The 15,826-nt window shown below is 43.1% G+C and overlaps 2 protein-coding genes and 1 pseudogene across 12 annotated transcripts in view; 1 reads left to right on the top strand and 2 right to left on the bottom strand.

Annotated features, from left to right (window-relative positions):
* The window catches only part of KIF3A (kinesin family member 3A), a 118,571-nt gene that overhangs the window by 94,075 nt on the left and 8,670 nt on the right, over nucleotides 1-15,826 (top strand). For 2 of the 11 annotated variants that reach the window (XR_014056637.1, XR_014056638.1), the window contains exons 17-20: nucleotides 3,717-3,938; nucleotides 7,565-7,746; nucleotides 7,902-8,088; nucleotides 10,414-10,463. Coding sequence is in view for 3 of the 11 variants with exons in the window: in XM_081500078.1 (XP_081356204.1) it covers nucleotides 7,565-7,722; nucleotides 7,902-7,906 (163 nt within the window). In the remaining 8 variants the exon portion in view is untranslated. Of the gene's footprint in view, nucleotides 1-3,716; nucleotides 3,939-7,564; nucleotides 7,747-7,901; nucleotides 8,970-10,413; nucleotides 10,771-15,826 lie in introns of those variants that run through there. The other 9 variants (XR_014056641.1, XR_014056644.1, XR_014056639.1 and 6 more) reach the window with 9 other exon arrangements.
* Nucleotides 363-8,099, bottom strand: IL4 (interleukin 4). The gene is made up of 4 exons (XM_081500126.1): nucleotides 7,965-8,099; nucleotides 7,643-7,690; nucleotides 2,728-2,853; nucleotides 363-455 (listed from the first exon to the last, which is right to left on the bottom strand). Exons 1-4 carry the CDS (start codon nucleotides 8,097-8,099, stop codon nucleotides 363-365), a joined length of 402 nt encoding a protein of 133 aa, XP_081356252.1.
* Nucleotides 8,983-9,125, bottom strand: LOC145511867 (U2 spliceosomal RNA; annotated as a pseudogene).

Raw genomic sequence — 15,826 nt, forward strand, 5'->3', positions numbered from 1 at the left:
TCCAGTTGACACCTTTTCAATTGAGAATTTTTCGATAATCAGTGTGACTTATGGACTTAATCTGCAAGCTCTTTTAATTATCATTGACATCTTGTGTGGCCTTGTATTCTTTAATCATACCATGCTTTATGTCCTTAATGAGAAAACTTGAGAGGGAAGTAGTTTTTCCTTTTTGACTCACACCAATTTTGGTCTCTTCGGTAAATTGGTTTTCCCAATAGCTGGCAAGCAAATGTAGCCTATGCCATTAAAGTGACATCATGCATCAGATTCTACATATACTTTATTTTATGATGGGTTATAAATATATAAATATGTTTAAAATAAGGCTATTAAAAACTCATAAATTAAAATATTCAGCTTCAACACTTTGAGTATTTCTCCTTCATAATCGTCTTTAGCCTTTCCAAGAGGTCTTTCAGCGTACTTGTTTTGGCTCCATTCACAGAACAGGTCTACAAAAAAAAAATATTAGTTTGCATTGCTAAGTGTTTGAATCTTGCTTGTGCCCGTCTACCCAGGTCAAGCCTGCGCTTGCACTTGCCACTTGAACAGTGATCAAGCCAAGGCTGCCAGTCTGGCTTGACTCTGCTGCTAGGCTAACAGGGTGTAGCTGTTTTTTGTACATGCTACTTATATTCCAGAAATGGCCACTGTGAATCCGTAACTGTCTGCCTTCAGGGTGTGGCCATCCCTGGACAGGTGTGTCACAGCTAGGTGCTGCTCAGGGGCATAACAGGGATGTGGAGGCTCAGACCTGCCCACTGCCATCTTGGGCCTTCTGTGTGGCCACCTGGACTGCTGAGAGACAGATTCAGTCCATTTGCCATCCTGCCCATTAAACAGCAACATAACAGGTTGGCAGCACTTCAGTTGGGAAGGATTCCTACTGCCTACCACCTGGCCACTGCTTCAGTTTGAATCTCAGCTCTACCAATTTATTAATTGCATTGCTTAAGATGAACTACTTAGTTTATAAAAGCTTCAGTTTCCTCCTTTGTATAAAATGGGAACAGTAGTGCCTACTTACTAAGATAATTAAGAGGGTCAAAAGAGACAATGAGTGTAATATCTGCTCCCTGTTCTGTTACCTTATAAATAAAGCAGCATGCCCAGAGAGAGGATGAATGTCCCCAGTTCCTCTACTTGGCATTAAGTAACATCCACTCTTGGCTCTGCCACTTTTCCTACATCATCAGTTCTCCCCTCTTACTAGGTCATTCCCACTGGTATATTGACATGCTCCCTATAGACCTCATCTTAAAAGAACTTCCTTCACTCCATACCTGCCTTCAGCTATTGTTCCGTTTCTCTGCAGCCATATAGAAAAACACCCTAAAGGAGTTTTTCATACTCAGTACCCCTTTCTTTTCACTCCTCCCCACACCTGTTCTCTATGGAACCCACTCTCCTCAGACTTTCATTCCCACATCTCCATCTATGTCAGCACCATCAGTAACCTCCATCATGCTGAGTTCAATGACCATTCTTAGTGTTCATCTTACTTGACCTTTCAGTACATTTGACACACTCCCTCCTTATTAAAAGAGTTTCTTCACTTGCTTTCTGGGATACCGCACACTCTTTGATTTCCTACTTCACTGGCTACTACTCGGTCTCTTTTGCTGGTCCCTTCTCTTCCTGACTTCTATATGAGTGCCTCTGGGCTCAGTCCTTGGATCTTGTCCTTTCTCTGTGTCATTCAGGTCTGTGACTTAAAGATCTTTCTGAGAACTCTTAATACCACAAGTTCTGACCTCTCCCTTAAGCTTCAGACTTTTTCAACAGTCCTATCAGTATCTTCACAGCCTCCAGCCTTGATCACCCCCAGTCTTCCATATCTGTAAACAGCACCAACCGTCCACCAAGGGGCCCAGGTTAGGAACCAGGAGGCCATCTTCTACTCTTTCCATTACCCCGCACCATAGATCTGTCAGCAAGTCCTTCTGGCTCTATTTTCGATCATAGCCAAAATCCAACAATGTCTGCCACTCTTACTCTGCAACACCCACCATCATCTGCAGCTGGAGTACTGTGGTAGCCGCCCAACAAGCCATCTTACTTCTATGCTTACCGCTACTCAGTCTGTTTACCACACAGTAGCCAGATTGATCATTTAAAATCACATAAATCGGGTGGTAGTCTCTGCCCTGCTCAGAACCCTGTGGGAGTTTCCCACCATGGTTGGGGCAGAATCCATAGGCCCTGTGTGGTCTCCTGCTAAAAGCCCCTCCCTTACTCAGATCCAGCCACATTGGCCCTCCTGTTGATCTTTGAACACATGCAGTTCATTTCTACCTTAGGGCCTTTGTACAGCTATTCCCTCTGCCTGGAATGTTCCAAGTTAGTGTTGTGGCCAACTCGCTTGCTTAATTCAAATATCTGCTTAGATGATGTCTCCAACTACTAAATCAGCCCTCTACCTCTTGACCCCTATGTTCTTTACTCCTGTATTTTTCTTCATAGTATTTATCACTACTGGACAACATGCTATATGCTTGTTTGCTTTTCTCACTGACCCATTACAACATTCTGTGAGAGCAGGAAACGTATCCCCAGTGCCTAGAACAGTACCTATAAGCAATACTCACAGAGTCTCAACAAATAAAGTTTGTTGAATGAATGAACAGGCTGATTGAAAATGTACTGCTAGTCATAAGGAGGAGTATTTTAAGAAGTAGTACTGCCATCCATTGGAAGGCAGGCTGTTGGCATAGCCCAGCTTACCTTGCTTGCCAGGCTGCTGAGATTCCTGTCAAGTCCGCTCAGGAATCTGTTCAAGCACATGTGGCTCCTGTAGATACGCCTAAGCTCAGTTGCAGCCCTGCAGAAGGTTTCCTTTTCAGTTGTGTTCTAGAAAGAGAAATACTACAGATAGCCACTGGCCAGCTTGATTTTGAACACTGGAGAGAGAGATTTCCTTTTGATTTCTTCTTTCCAGGGGGACAAGTGGAGAAGGTGAGTTTGCTCACCTGTGGTCCAGCTATTCAGGTTTTCCTGCTGTGTGAATGGATGCTGCTCGTCATGGTAAACAGCCTCTCCCAGTTACTTGCAAATGCAGTAGGCTTTTACCGAAACCTCCCAATTCCTTTTCCATTGGAGGGTTTCATTGAAAGGGTACCTGAAGCAAGTCTCCCAACTAAGTTAATGAAAGACTGGGGTTTGAATGCAGGGTTACCTGCCTACAGCCCATGTCTATTTCTTTACCCCATGCAAGCTCTTCTCTCTGTGGAGGGAGTCTTAGGTACATGAGCTCATAATCAGTCTGCTCTCTCTTACTCCTATAATTTATAGTTTTTGAATCTAGGTTTCCCTGGAAATCCCACATGCTTATTGAGAAAATGAATGTCCATCCTTTGGCCTGGACAGTGCTGCTTTAGCCCCAGCACTCTCCCATTTAGCCCTCCTCTGGAAGGTAGCAGTGTGAGGAGACTGACATGTCTCCACACAGCTGGAGGTGAGTTCCCGGATCAGGGCCAGGTGCCCCCGGAGGTGGGCCTGGGAAGATGAGGGGCAGCTTCTGAGAGAGTGCCGGGCCTTGGACGGAGTTTCTCTAAGGGGCCTTTGGCCTTGATTGTGCAGGGTCAGAACCTCTTTGGAATGCTGGCAGCTCTGATGTGAGTCTGGCCACACGGTTCTTCTCTTTTTTGTGAACCTGGGAGAGGGGATATGTCTCGGCCAGGTCAGGCCCGATGTGTCCTCTCATTCTACTGTAGGACGGAGTCATGGAGCCTGGAGGGTATGTCTTAAGCTTGAGCCCAATCCAGCTCAGATAAACCTGTCTTCAGCCTCTGCCGGGACCTGTTCTCATCCCTTGCCACTCAAAGTGAGGTACATGAAGCAGCAGCATGGACATCACCTGGGAACCTGTTAGAGATGCAGAATCTCAGGCCTCCCTCTGGACCCACTAAATCAGTCTGCGTTCACAGGATCTTCAGGTGATTTATATGAGGAGCTCTGTCCAAGCAGCTTTTTTGGTTCTCCATATTTTTTCTGATTATCAAGGTTTTTACTATAAAAGTTATATGCATTCACCAAAATGAATTTTTTTTTCATCAGCCATCAGCCAAACAGAACTACTATTACAATTTTGGTACCTATATTCTCAGATTCTTTTTAATACTTTCCTTTCAATAGGTACCAACTAGTGATATTCTTTTCTAACCTCTTTACGCTTAACATATAGTACTGGTAATTCCTTAAATCATTCAATAGTATTTTAGAACATGAGATTGAGAGTTGCAGAGGAACCTAGAGCTTATTTGTGCCACAGCTGATCAATCCCCTACCTTTGCATTGTTTTTGCTTATATCAGTACAGTCATCTGTATAGATCTTTGAATTCATCTCTTATTTCTTCAGGCTGAATTCTAGAAGTGCTGTTGATTTTTTAGGGTTTTTCCAGGAAAACCTTGACCCAGACCGAGGCACCAGAATCCCAGACTACAAAAGCTTCCTCTCTGCACTGTGGAGCTTGATGGCCCATGGTCAGGGCCTTTAGAAGGACATGTATATAATGAACAGCTGTGAACCCTCCTGGGTCCTGACTCTAACTGGAAATTTACGAGTAGCACCAGTGTCTCTGGGCTCTGGGAGTCAAGAAACCTCCCATAAATCACCGTTATCTCTGGGGGACGTTGTAGGTGAACAGAGGTGGTGAGGCCAAGAAGACAGATGCTAGCTGTGTATGCAGATGGAGGCAGATGCCTGTGTTGTTGGGGACAGAGGTTCAAGAATGTCAAAAAGAGAAGAGATCCTTTGCTTATTTTTCCATCAGAATCTAATGAGACTTTTCTAAAACTTTGACTACTTTGACTAGGGACTTAGAACTTACACTGCCTCTGTTTTGAGAAAACATCTTCTAAAGAATTTTCAAAAGATTTCTAAAGATGATTAGGAAAGATGATTAGGATAAGTATAGAAAAGAATTTGAATCAAATGGAAATTTGATTTCTTCTTCTTTAAAAGAAGAAATTCTAAAGGCAGTTTTAGTTAAAGGCCTTAATGTTTTAGTTCCATTGGAATTGTAGCAATAGGATGACACTCTGTACCGCCTGCTTTTTCATCTGTTTGTCCAGCTTTCACTGCCTTGAGTATATCTTTCGTAGCTCAGGGGGCACACTTTCAGGAGCCATGTGGACCCTGCAGTTCAGAACTGCTCAAGAAAGAGGCTCAAAAGGGAGACCTGGTTTCTTGCCAGAAAGAAGCCTGCCCCTCCTTGGAGTACAACAGTGGTGGCACACCATTCAGGAGACTTCTGTTCAGGGTTTCTGCCAGAATTCTATCTAGGGTCCTGACTAGCTTCTCTTCGGGACAAACAGATCTATCCTATATGTATTGTATCCATTCTCTCCACCTATGCCCAAATTTAATCAGCCAGTGCTATATGTGAAAAAAGTCCTCTGCTTTCACTTTTAAAAAAAAGATTTGAGCTTTGGCGTAGAGCTCTCTGAAAAATTATGGACTTTTGCACCTTTTGGTAGTAGAAAATGCCTCCAACTAATAGTCCACCAAAGAAGTCCTTCCTAGACCTGCCAGCTTGCTTGCTTTCTACCTCGTTCACCTTACTTCAGAGACACCGGGAGCACTGCCTGCGGAACCCAGCATTTAGATCAGCACATTGTTCCAGCATCTGCCAAGAGCAGGATGCCACCCAACTTGAGCATAATAGACCTCTGGATCTCTAAAAGCACTAAAATTAATATGCTTGATTTTGGAAAGATATTCTTGAGAACACAAGAAAGTAATTTTTCCTCCCGTATAGCACCCTTGTGGGTTTTGAAAATAACAACCTTTCTTTGTTCTGAAGTATCTTGAAAGGTAAGTAAGCAGTGCTGAATCTTTGAGGAAAAGAGAATGGAAAAACGAGATTGTTAATCCAGGAGGAATAGGAAGCAGTTCAGGAGATGGCATGAGATAGGAAAAGTGAAGGAAGGTAGTGGGAACTGACCTGCACCTTGGCTGGGGAGAGGATGGGCCATCTTCTAGAGCAGCCCACAGTGGGGTTGCCCTGGGCTCGCAGTCATGGAGGGTTGATGATTTCAAACCCCTGGCCCCTCTCTCTCAGAATGATTGCTTCTCTACAACCAGTTTTTGCCTTTAATCAAGAGTTATATAGTAACATTTTCCAGTAACTCAAGAGTTGGATTCCAACCAACTTTCAAAATTGCTTTCGAATCTTCAGATGTAGAAACTGAGGCACAGAGAGGTGTAGAGTCTTGTCAAAGGCCACGTAGTTAGTTAATAGGAGAACTGGGGCTGAAGCCACCAACTGTTTCACTTCCAGCCCCACAGTGCTTCTGCTGGGCCTTGCTCTTGGCTTTGATAGCACCCTCTCAGCAGTGAGCCACCCCCTGGAGAACCCAGAGCATGACTCAGTGACTCTTGGCTATTTTATCTCTCTATATGTAAAATATTAAAATAAGATAAAGTATTATATATAAGATATATACATAAAATATTAATAAATGAAATATATAAAGTATTATACACTAGATATGAGATTTTATATATATACATATATAAAATCCTTCCAACCCGCTGTTAGATAGTCTGATACAGGATGAGATTCTGAAGGATAAAATTATATAATACGTATTATACAGTACATATGTTTATATTATATGCTATTATATAATTATATTACAATATTTCATATTATTGATTTTCCGACTCCTGGAATAATCTTTAATGAAAAATGAGATAGTCTGGAAAAGACCGGAAGAATAGTTTTGCTCACGAGCAGGACAGGCCTGCACTCTGGCCCTGGCCAAGTTACCCTCTGGTACACATGGAAAGCAGGTGGTTAGGAGACCACTGGTAAATTGAAGCTTTGGGTTTTTCATTCTCACTTGTGTGTTTCCATGAAAACAGGAACTGATGTGCTGAAAGCTATTGATATGGCTGTAGTCATGTGTTTGTCAGAGAAAATGCACTATCAGCTGTCAAATCTATCTCCTCCCACTGCAGATCGGGGGGCGGGGGTGAGGCGCAGGAGGAGGAAAGGTGAGATGCCCTGGCAGGAGCAGCCGGAGGCAGGGATATGTTGGCCCCTGTCTGACAGGATGGTTCTGGACCGGCCAGAGGGCAGTTGGCAGGACAGAGAAAGCTGAGGGTCTCTGGATAGCCGTGCCCGGAGCTGGTGGGCTGTTAGGTGACCAGGCTGCGGAAGAGGAGGGCCTCTGGCAATACGTTTTCTGTTGCCATAGGAAGTCTCTTAGACAAAATGAAAGCTCTCTCAACCTGTAATCTCAATATCTGTTTTTGTGAGAGTATTTGGTTTTTCAGAAATGCATAGGCCAGAAAAATTCTCTCCTTCAGCAGCATTAATTGAGTGCCTCCTATATTCCAGGTACTAGACCTGGGTTGGGTAAAATCTTAAAGAGCTTTTCCTTGATTGAGGTCTAAATTATGACTACAAAACCCAAGCTTTCTACTATATATCTTCTAAGTCAAGTGAAACCAGAAACACCAAAATGTATTTGAGAATAAAGATCAGAATTCTCAGTCTTTGAAAACATTTCATACATTATAGTTAGTTTGAGCCTGTTTGCTTTCTGTTAAAGAAATTTGTTTAAACACTTGTGGATGCCTCTCTTCACCAAGTCACCCATCTGCCAAAGCAGACCCAGGACAGCTCTTACCTTTGGGGCAGCAAAGACGTCTGCTACAGGCAGCTCCATGCATGAATTCTTGGCCCAGGCAGGAACGAGAGAACAAGAGAGTGAGTTACCTTCAACTGCACAGGGTAAGCCTTGCTGAGCAGCTCTGACTCTCTCAAACTAAGAAAACTTCCTATAGTCCCTCGGGGGGGAAAAAAACACCAGGAGAAAAATCTCCACAGTGCTCACCATCCTACCACCAACCACCGAGTCTCTAGGACCTGTTGTGTTCTTTTCACAGTCTAAGAAATAGGCACAGCATCACCAGAACATCTGGAGAGATGGTGCCAGATAGCTTACTCACCTTTCTCGCTGTGAGGATGTTCAGCGTTTTGATGATCTCTTCTAAGGTAATATCGCGCTTGTGTCCGTGGACGAAGTGGCTGGTACATGCCAGTAAGCAGACCAGCACTGGAATCAGCTGGGAGGTGAGACCCATTAATAGTATCTCTATTTGCACTGACAGTGTGAGACAATTAGTTTACCAGGAGAAGCTAACAATGCAATTCTGATAAAGATATCTCTATATATAGATTTTAAAATTGCTGAAACTGAGGGAAAATAAGTTTACATTGGAAATTTTCATTACACCAGGTTGTCAGTCATTTGGGGCCAATCAGCACCTCTCTTCCAGGAGAAAAAATGCCTCACAAAAACAGGTAAAATGTTCCTGTGAAATCAGACCAGTAGGAAAATGAAACCTTTTTTTAAAATTAACTACAAAGTATCAGCATAGGAAATTACACCATAATTTGCTCTTTAGATTAATCTTATCAGCTTGGGGTTGCTGCTGGCTTTTTACTTTGCATAGAAGGAAGAGGCCACAGGTGTCCGAGTTTGTTTTAGTGCAGCCCTCCTAGGGAAAGATAGAGTAATATCAAGAAAGTTTGACTTGATTAGTATTTCACCTTGGCTTCTTCCAAGTATGGGTGGCATCTGGGAAACTCTCCTTTTGTGGAAAAGCTGATCTGTGGTTCTTTTCTCTGGGTAGAAGGAAAGTAACCGGCACAGATTCTCTCCTGTGTAGCACTCAAACATGTCATTCTTCCACATTTAGGATTTTGGCCAAGGACGTGTAATACGTGGTGGAGCTTTGTTAGGACCATGTCAGGTCCATAGGTCTTTAACAGTAAGGAGGCTCTAGGCAAAGTATGCCTATCCCGAGGTTTCAGGAATGACTCCTTTGAGGGACTTTCCTGGCAGTCCAATGGTTAAGACTCTGCACTTCCACTGCAGAGGACGTGGGTTTGATCCCTGGTCAGGGAACTAAGATCCCACATGCTGTGTGGCAAAAAAATAAAAAATAAAAGTAATTTTTAAAAAAGGAATGATCACTTTGAAAATGGATTTGAAATACAACCTCAGCTAATTAGGGGAAAGAGGACGTATCAGATATTAAACTGATAAGAACAGATACTACCCTTGATCTTAGCCAAAAGGGCTTCCCTGGTGGCTCAGAGGTTAAAGCATCTACCTGCAATGTGGGAGACCTGGGTTCGATTCCTGGGTCGGGAAGATCCCTTGGAGAAGGAAATGGCAACCCACTCCAGTTTTCTTGCTTGAGAATCCCTTCGATGGAGGAGCCTGGTGGGCTACAGTCCACGGGTTCGCAAAGAGTCGGACACGACTGAGCGACTTCACTTTCACTTTCAATTAGGGGAAAAGAGGGACAATGTCACAGATTTGCAAATCAGTTGTCCTGGTCAAGGTGCCACCACTTGTTCTGGCACCTCAGTCTAATTCCCACGGTTGCTGCACACCCCAACCACTGACTCAGATGCCTGTGTCCCAGCACCCCACTGGTTATTCCTCCTTGAGCCCTTCCTTCTCTTTCCTGTCTACTTCCTTTCTGTTGGTTTCTGACCTTCCTCTCCAGTGGTTTCCTCTGGAAGGTCATACAGAAATGATGACTGCTAAGGTCATTCCTGCACTTTGGCTCTTATTTGCAGCAACTTGTAGTCTATGAAAGAATCTGGACAGTTGTAACAGGAAGGTCCTTGGACCACATTTAGGATCCTTCCATTGGGACTGTGCAGCAAATTTGCCAGGCTCAGTGCAGTGACTTCTGACACCAACTGCATGACATTGGGCCAGACTTCCAGGTTAAGGGCACAGCCTCCACAGTACTGTCCTCACTTCATACACTGGCTGATCATTCAGAGGTCCCCATTCCATCTTCACTTCTGTCCAGCTGGCTGCAAAATTGAGTCCCTGCTATCTTCTCGGATTCATAATCTGCTAGAATGACTTACAGAAATCAGAGAAGCACTATACATAAGGTTATAGTTTTATTACACCAAAAGGATACCAGTCAGACTCAGCCAAAAGAAGAGACATGGAGGTTGAGGTCTAGGAGTGTCACAGACATGAAGCTTCCTCTGTTCTCTCCCTGGAGTCAGAACGCATCGCTTCCCCAGCACTTTGATGTGTGACTCCACACAGAATGTGCCAACCAAGGCAGCTCATCAGAGCTTTGGTGTCCAGCTTTACTAGGGTGTCATTCAGTAGATGTGAATGATTGAATCCATGGCCACTTGGTTGACCTCATCCTCCAGCCTCCTCCCTGGAGGATGGGCTGATGACACAACAGCTTAATAGTGTAACTGGTCTCCATCTTGAGTGGCCTTATTAGCATGAACTGTCAGGTTCCACCACAAATAGCAAAGACACTGCTGTAACTTAGACGATCCCAAGGATTTATGGGCTACCTCCAGGAACTGGTGACAAAGACCTGTCAAATTCTTTATTCAAAGGTTTTAGAGGTTACCTCCCAAGAGCCAGGACAAAAGTCAAACTTCTCTGGGTAAGTTCTTTTTTTTATTTTTTATAATACTTTTTCCCCCCAGTTTTATTGAGATACAGTTGACATGTCACTGTATAACATAATGATTTAAATTATATATATCGATATATTGGAGAAGGAAATGGCAACCCATTCCAGTGTTCTTGCCTGGAGAATCCTAGGGACGGAGGAGCCTGGTGGGTTGCCGTCTGTGGGGTTGCACAGAGTCGGACACGACTGAAGCAACTTAGCAACAGCAGCATTTTGAAATGATTACAGTAAGTTTAGTTAACATCAGTTCTCTCATATAGATATAAAAAAAGAAAAAGTATTTTCCCTCGTGATGAGAACTCTTAGGATTTATACTGTCAACGACTTTCAAATATTCCATACTAGAGTATTAATTATAGTCATCATGTTTTATGTTATATCCCCAGTTCTTATTTACAGCTGAAAGTTTGTACCTTTTAAAAAAAAAAAAATTATTTTTATTTATTTATTTCTTTGGGCTTCTCTGAGTGTTAGTTTTGGCATGTGGGATCTAGTTCCCTGACCAGGAATAGAACCCAGGCCCCTTGCACGGAAACTTGGAGTCTTAGCCACTAGACCACCAGGGAAGTCCCTAGTTTTTACTTTTTGATTGCCTTTATCCAATTCTCCACCCCTCCTCCCCCCACCTATGGTAACTAACAATCTGATCCCTTTTTCTATGAGTTTTGTTTTTTTTAGATTCATATATAAGTGAGATTATACAGCATTTGAGTTTTCACGTCAGCGTCTACCTCTGTTATCATACATGGCAGGATTTCCTTTCTACGGACAAATAATATTCCATTGTATATGTACTACAACTTTTAAAATTCATTTGTCTGTGATGAACACTTAGGATGTTTCTATACCTTGGCTGTTGTAAATAATGCTGCTTGAAATATGGAAATGTAAGTATCTTTTTGAGTTAATGATTTTGTTTCCTTTGGATACATTCCCAGAAGTGAAATTGCTGGATTATATGGTAGTTCTTATCTTTTAATTTTTTGAGGAACCTGTATAACTGTTTTTCATAATGGCTTTGCCAGTTTGTATTCCCACCAACAGTGCATGAGGGTTCCCTTTGCTCCACCTCCTTGCCAATGTTCTTGTCTTGTTGAAGTTATTCTAATAGGTGTGAAGTATTATCTTATTGTGGTTTTGATTTGCATTTCCCTGATGATCAGTGTTGTTGAATATCTTTTCCTGAACCTGTTGGCCATTCATATATCTTCTTTGAAAAAGTGTCTGTACAAGTTTTAGACATTTTAAAATGATTATTTGTGTTTTTTGCTAGGGTATGTTTATTTTTTGCTACACAAATAGGGGGAGTTAATGAGAAGGGCAGACTTCCTTCCAGGATAGATAGAGACTTCAGATCCAGATTAGCTATCATTTAGAGTAAAATGGTACCTAGTCCTTTTTTAAGAAAAGGTTCAAGGGGTGTAGAGCACACCTCTAAAGCCTTGAGGTTTGAGGCAGAGCTGGAGAGGAGGAGAGTTCACCAGAATCCCAGCATGTGTGGGAGGCAATAGAAAAACTGTACTTATTGAACAGTTGTTTGTTTTTTTTAACCTTTGCTAAGGGCCAAACCTTGGGCTTGGGTAAAGATGTGAGTCAGAAAAGGAATATAATTTGGTATCCATAGCTCAGAAGCAGAGTACAGCTTCTTTTTTGCTGTTTCAGTGTTGGATGAGGCCAGAGAAAAAAGGATAAACTCTCCAGACTATCAAGAGTGACCAGAAGGTCCCCTCAAAGAGTAGCAGTTAAAAATGGTCACCCTGCCTGCAGGGTGGAACCATGGCAGGAATGCATGTGGCTGAGAGTTCAGAAGCTGGGAAGGTGGGGGCCTGCATGTCAGAAACAGCAGCCAGCACTTAGCCATGTGAGATGAAGGAACCTTTCCCAGCCTGCAGGAGCTATGGGCCAGGATGGCGAGGCAGGTGGGGCAGCACTGAAGTGCCATGTTCCAAAGGACAACATTTGAATCCGCACAGGCTGGGGAATTTGTCTGCCTCCCCCAGTGTTGGGGGAGCCATAATGCTGTGAGTGGACAGAGGTTATACCTTGCAGGTCTCAAAAAGAAAACAGAGTTAAGAACGAGAGAAAGAAAGCAAGAGTGAAAGTTAGTTGCCTCAAGCCACAACTGGGTGAAGCCTGCAGGTTACCTTGACTTCCTGGATTCCTAAGTTTCAGCACCAAATATGATCTCAGGTGGCATCGGCCTGCAGCAGCTTGAAGCCAGTCTTAGGTTTCCCACCAGGTTGAGGTCCAGTCTTGGCAGTAAAAGTGCCAAATCCTAGCCACTAGACCAGTAGTCAGTGACAAGGCCCTGGCCATTTGGCTTTTCAGAAAAAGAATTCCCACAAAGATGTAAAGTAGTGAAACAAGTAAAGTACTTGTTAGGAGGAAAAGAAGTATAGTGTGTGCAGATAGACACACAAGCGGACTCAGAGAGAGAGTCGCTGAGTCTTGCCCTCATGGTGAAATCATTTGTCTTACACTGGTACTTGAACCCATGTGCTGGAACTCAAACCCAGCCAAAATCCAGTTTGGGACTTGAATCCACATGACTGTGACTTGAACCTGGCCACAACCCACAATCTTCCAACGAAGATCACACACCTGGTTTCTGTACTTAATGAAGCTCAGATTCTTTGTGTCTTAGTACATAAAGAATTTAACTAGAGGCAAAGTGATAGACAAGAAGTAGATCTATTAATATAGGATGCTTGTAAGAGATGCAAGGGGGCAGGCGAGGGAGCTATGCCCTGAGGATTAAGTGAGCTACAATTTTATGTGCGTGCTTAATCCTCAGTCCTGTCCAACTCTTTGCAACCCTTTGGACTGTAGCTTGCCAGGCTCTTCTGTTCATGGGATTTTTCAGGAAAGAATACTGGAGTGAGTTGCCATTTTTTTCCTCCAGGGGATCTTACCAACCCAGGAATAAATTTTATAGTCAAAGGAAAGTGGGGGAAGGGAAAAGATGTCTTCTTTGAGTAGACGTGAGTCTTAAATTGCTAACTTCTCCTTCATATCAGGCAGGAGAGTATCTGACCCTATGAGGTCAAACTAGGATTTTCATAGCATTTATTTGAATCAGTAAAGAGATGGTGACATTTTTCTTTCACTTAATGGCCTGAGGCATATCTCATGCTTTTATTTATAAGCAGTCGTTATAGTTAAGCCTGCTTCATGGTGGGGTGTGACTTTTTTTCTTTCACTTAATGACATGGGGCATATAACATACTTTTATTTATAAGCAGGCTTTATGGTTAAGCAAGCCTGCTTCCTTCAATGACATTCCAATAGATCATTAACTTACAGTGGTCTCCCAAAGTTTCTTAGGTTTCACTCTATCTACAGTCCCCTCCTGGGGCTTCTACAGCTATCTATGTAAATGTCTTATCCCTGTCAGAGACAGTTTGAATTACTTTTTGGGGGCATTTCTTTCAGGTTTTCTTTGGCCAATCATTTTGATTTGTCTGGTTCAGAGTCTATATTTGGCATATCTCAGGATCCACCCACCTCTGTGCACACATCAGTTATCCAAAGAGGCCTATGGGTAGGCTGGCATTAGTTAGCATCACTCCTCTTCTGACCTCCAAGGAGGATTTCTGCTGATGTGTAGTTGGAGAGGTCTCCTGACTTCAAGTGAGAAAAGTGTTTTTGGAAGGACCCAGCCTCTTATCTCGATTGTCCTGCTATTCTCCTCTTGGAGTTTTGGTCCATGGGGGGTGAATCTCCTATCAGTGTACCCAGGTGAGGGGGTGCCCATCTTCCTGCCTCTAAATAGTTAGATTAGAGAAGCAAGGGTGTAAGATCAGCAAAAGACTGTTATAATCAGAGGCTCAAGCATGGGTGGGAATCTGGTTGTACAAGGTCAGCATATCTTTGTTATTTTCAGGCTTTAAAATTTAGTATCTTTCTCTTTTTCTGTAATGGAAGATCTGAACCTATTGGTCCCAGACCTCATTCTTGGACTGAAAGGTCTTAGTTGCAGATGCCTGAGAAAAGGAGGGTTATAAGAGAATGGAAACCTCCTCTCAGAAAGTTTTTAATACCTTATGGGATCCAGGAAAACAAGTTAGAGAAACAATTTTCAATGTCCCCACCCATATTGATTGGGTGGATTGTGTGGTGAATTGTCTGTTGAAGCCAGATGGCTTGCTGTCAAATTTTTTCCATGTTGATCTCTACCTGGGAAGGAGTGTTAACGTATGTGCAACAAGAAGTGTTGACGACTGCACATACTTCTCCTCATTCAGTCAACAGATAATCCAGGGCCAGATGGTTGTCAGGTACCACCTTGACCAGCGAATCGACAGACTTCTGTAAACTAGTAAGAGAACTAGCTATAGCAGTAAGAGTAAGAGATAAGTTTTGAAGAACATGTTGGTGAGCATCTACTCCCCACCATGGTAATGAGGTGTACCCAAAGAGATAGGCATGTCCATCTGGGATACCAACAGGTAAATCTCCAGTTACTTGAGTAAACAGTTTAATTTTGAGTTAGTTGAGTAAACAGTCTGATGAACTTGCCCAGTGCTTGGATTCATTTAAGGAGTGGATTGAGAAAGGAGTAATCAAGGCTCCCAGCATACACTGTGTGGACATGGAGTTATTGTGTAGGCAATTAGTGGCCCATGGTTTCTTATCTATTTGGCATGTGTTTGCTGGCAGGGCACAGCAGACTAATTAACGGGCTTAAGAATTTAAGACCTAGCCATTTATCTGGACCTAGCCAACTCACTGGAAAAGACCCTGATGCTGGAAAGATTGAGGGCAAGAGAAGGGGGCAACAGAGAATGAGATGGTTGGATGGCATCACCGAATCAATGGACATGAGTTCAAGCAAACTCTGGGAGATAATGAAGGACAGGAAAGCCTGGCACACTGCAGTCCATGGGGTCGCAAGCAGTTGGATACGACTTAGCAACATCCAGTTCTATTGTTACGGAAATGTTTTCCAGTCATATACTCAGTGTGTTCCATCCACCTCCATCCCAATACCTGTTCCTGTAAGGTGGACCTTTCTTCCTTTGTTCAGGTAGCGAGTTAGAATTTGAGCACAAATAGGTAGCTGGAATTCTGACTTAGGAGGATCCTTTATAAAGTGCTGGGGTGCTTTAATGCCAATTCTTCATCCTCCCAGTTTGATTTCATATTCTCCTTCTGTTGTTAAGGGCAGGATTAGGGAAGAGGCATTATAATTTTCTTTAGTAGGGAAATGAACAGTTCTAATCCTATACATTACTGCTCCGAGCCTTGGGTCTCTGGTAGAACCAATTTCCATCAGGAACTTGGCTAAAATTCCTCATGGGATAGACAGGTTGCCATGGCCCATGATGAACTTA

This window comes from Giraffa tippelskirchi, chromosome 6 (assembly GCF_054371585.1).
Source record: "Giraffa tippelskirchi isolate mGirTip1 chromosome 6, T2T-mGirTip1v1.2.pri, whole genome shotgun sequence".
NCBI lineage: Eukaryota > Metazoa > Chordata > Mammalia > Artiodactyla > Giraffidae > Giraffa > Giraffa tippelskirchi.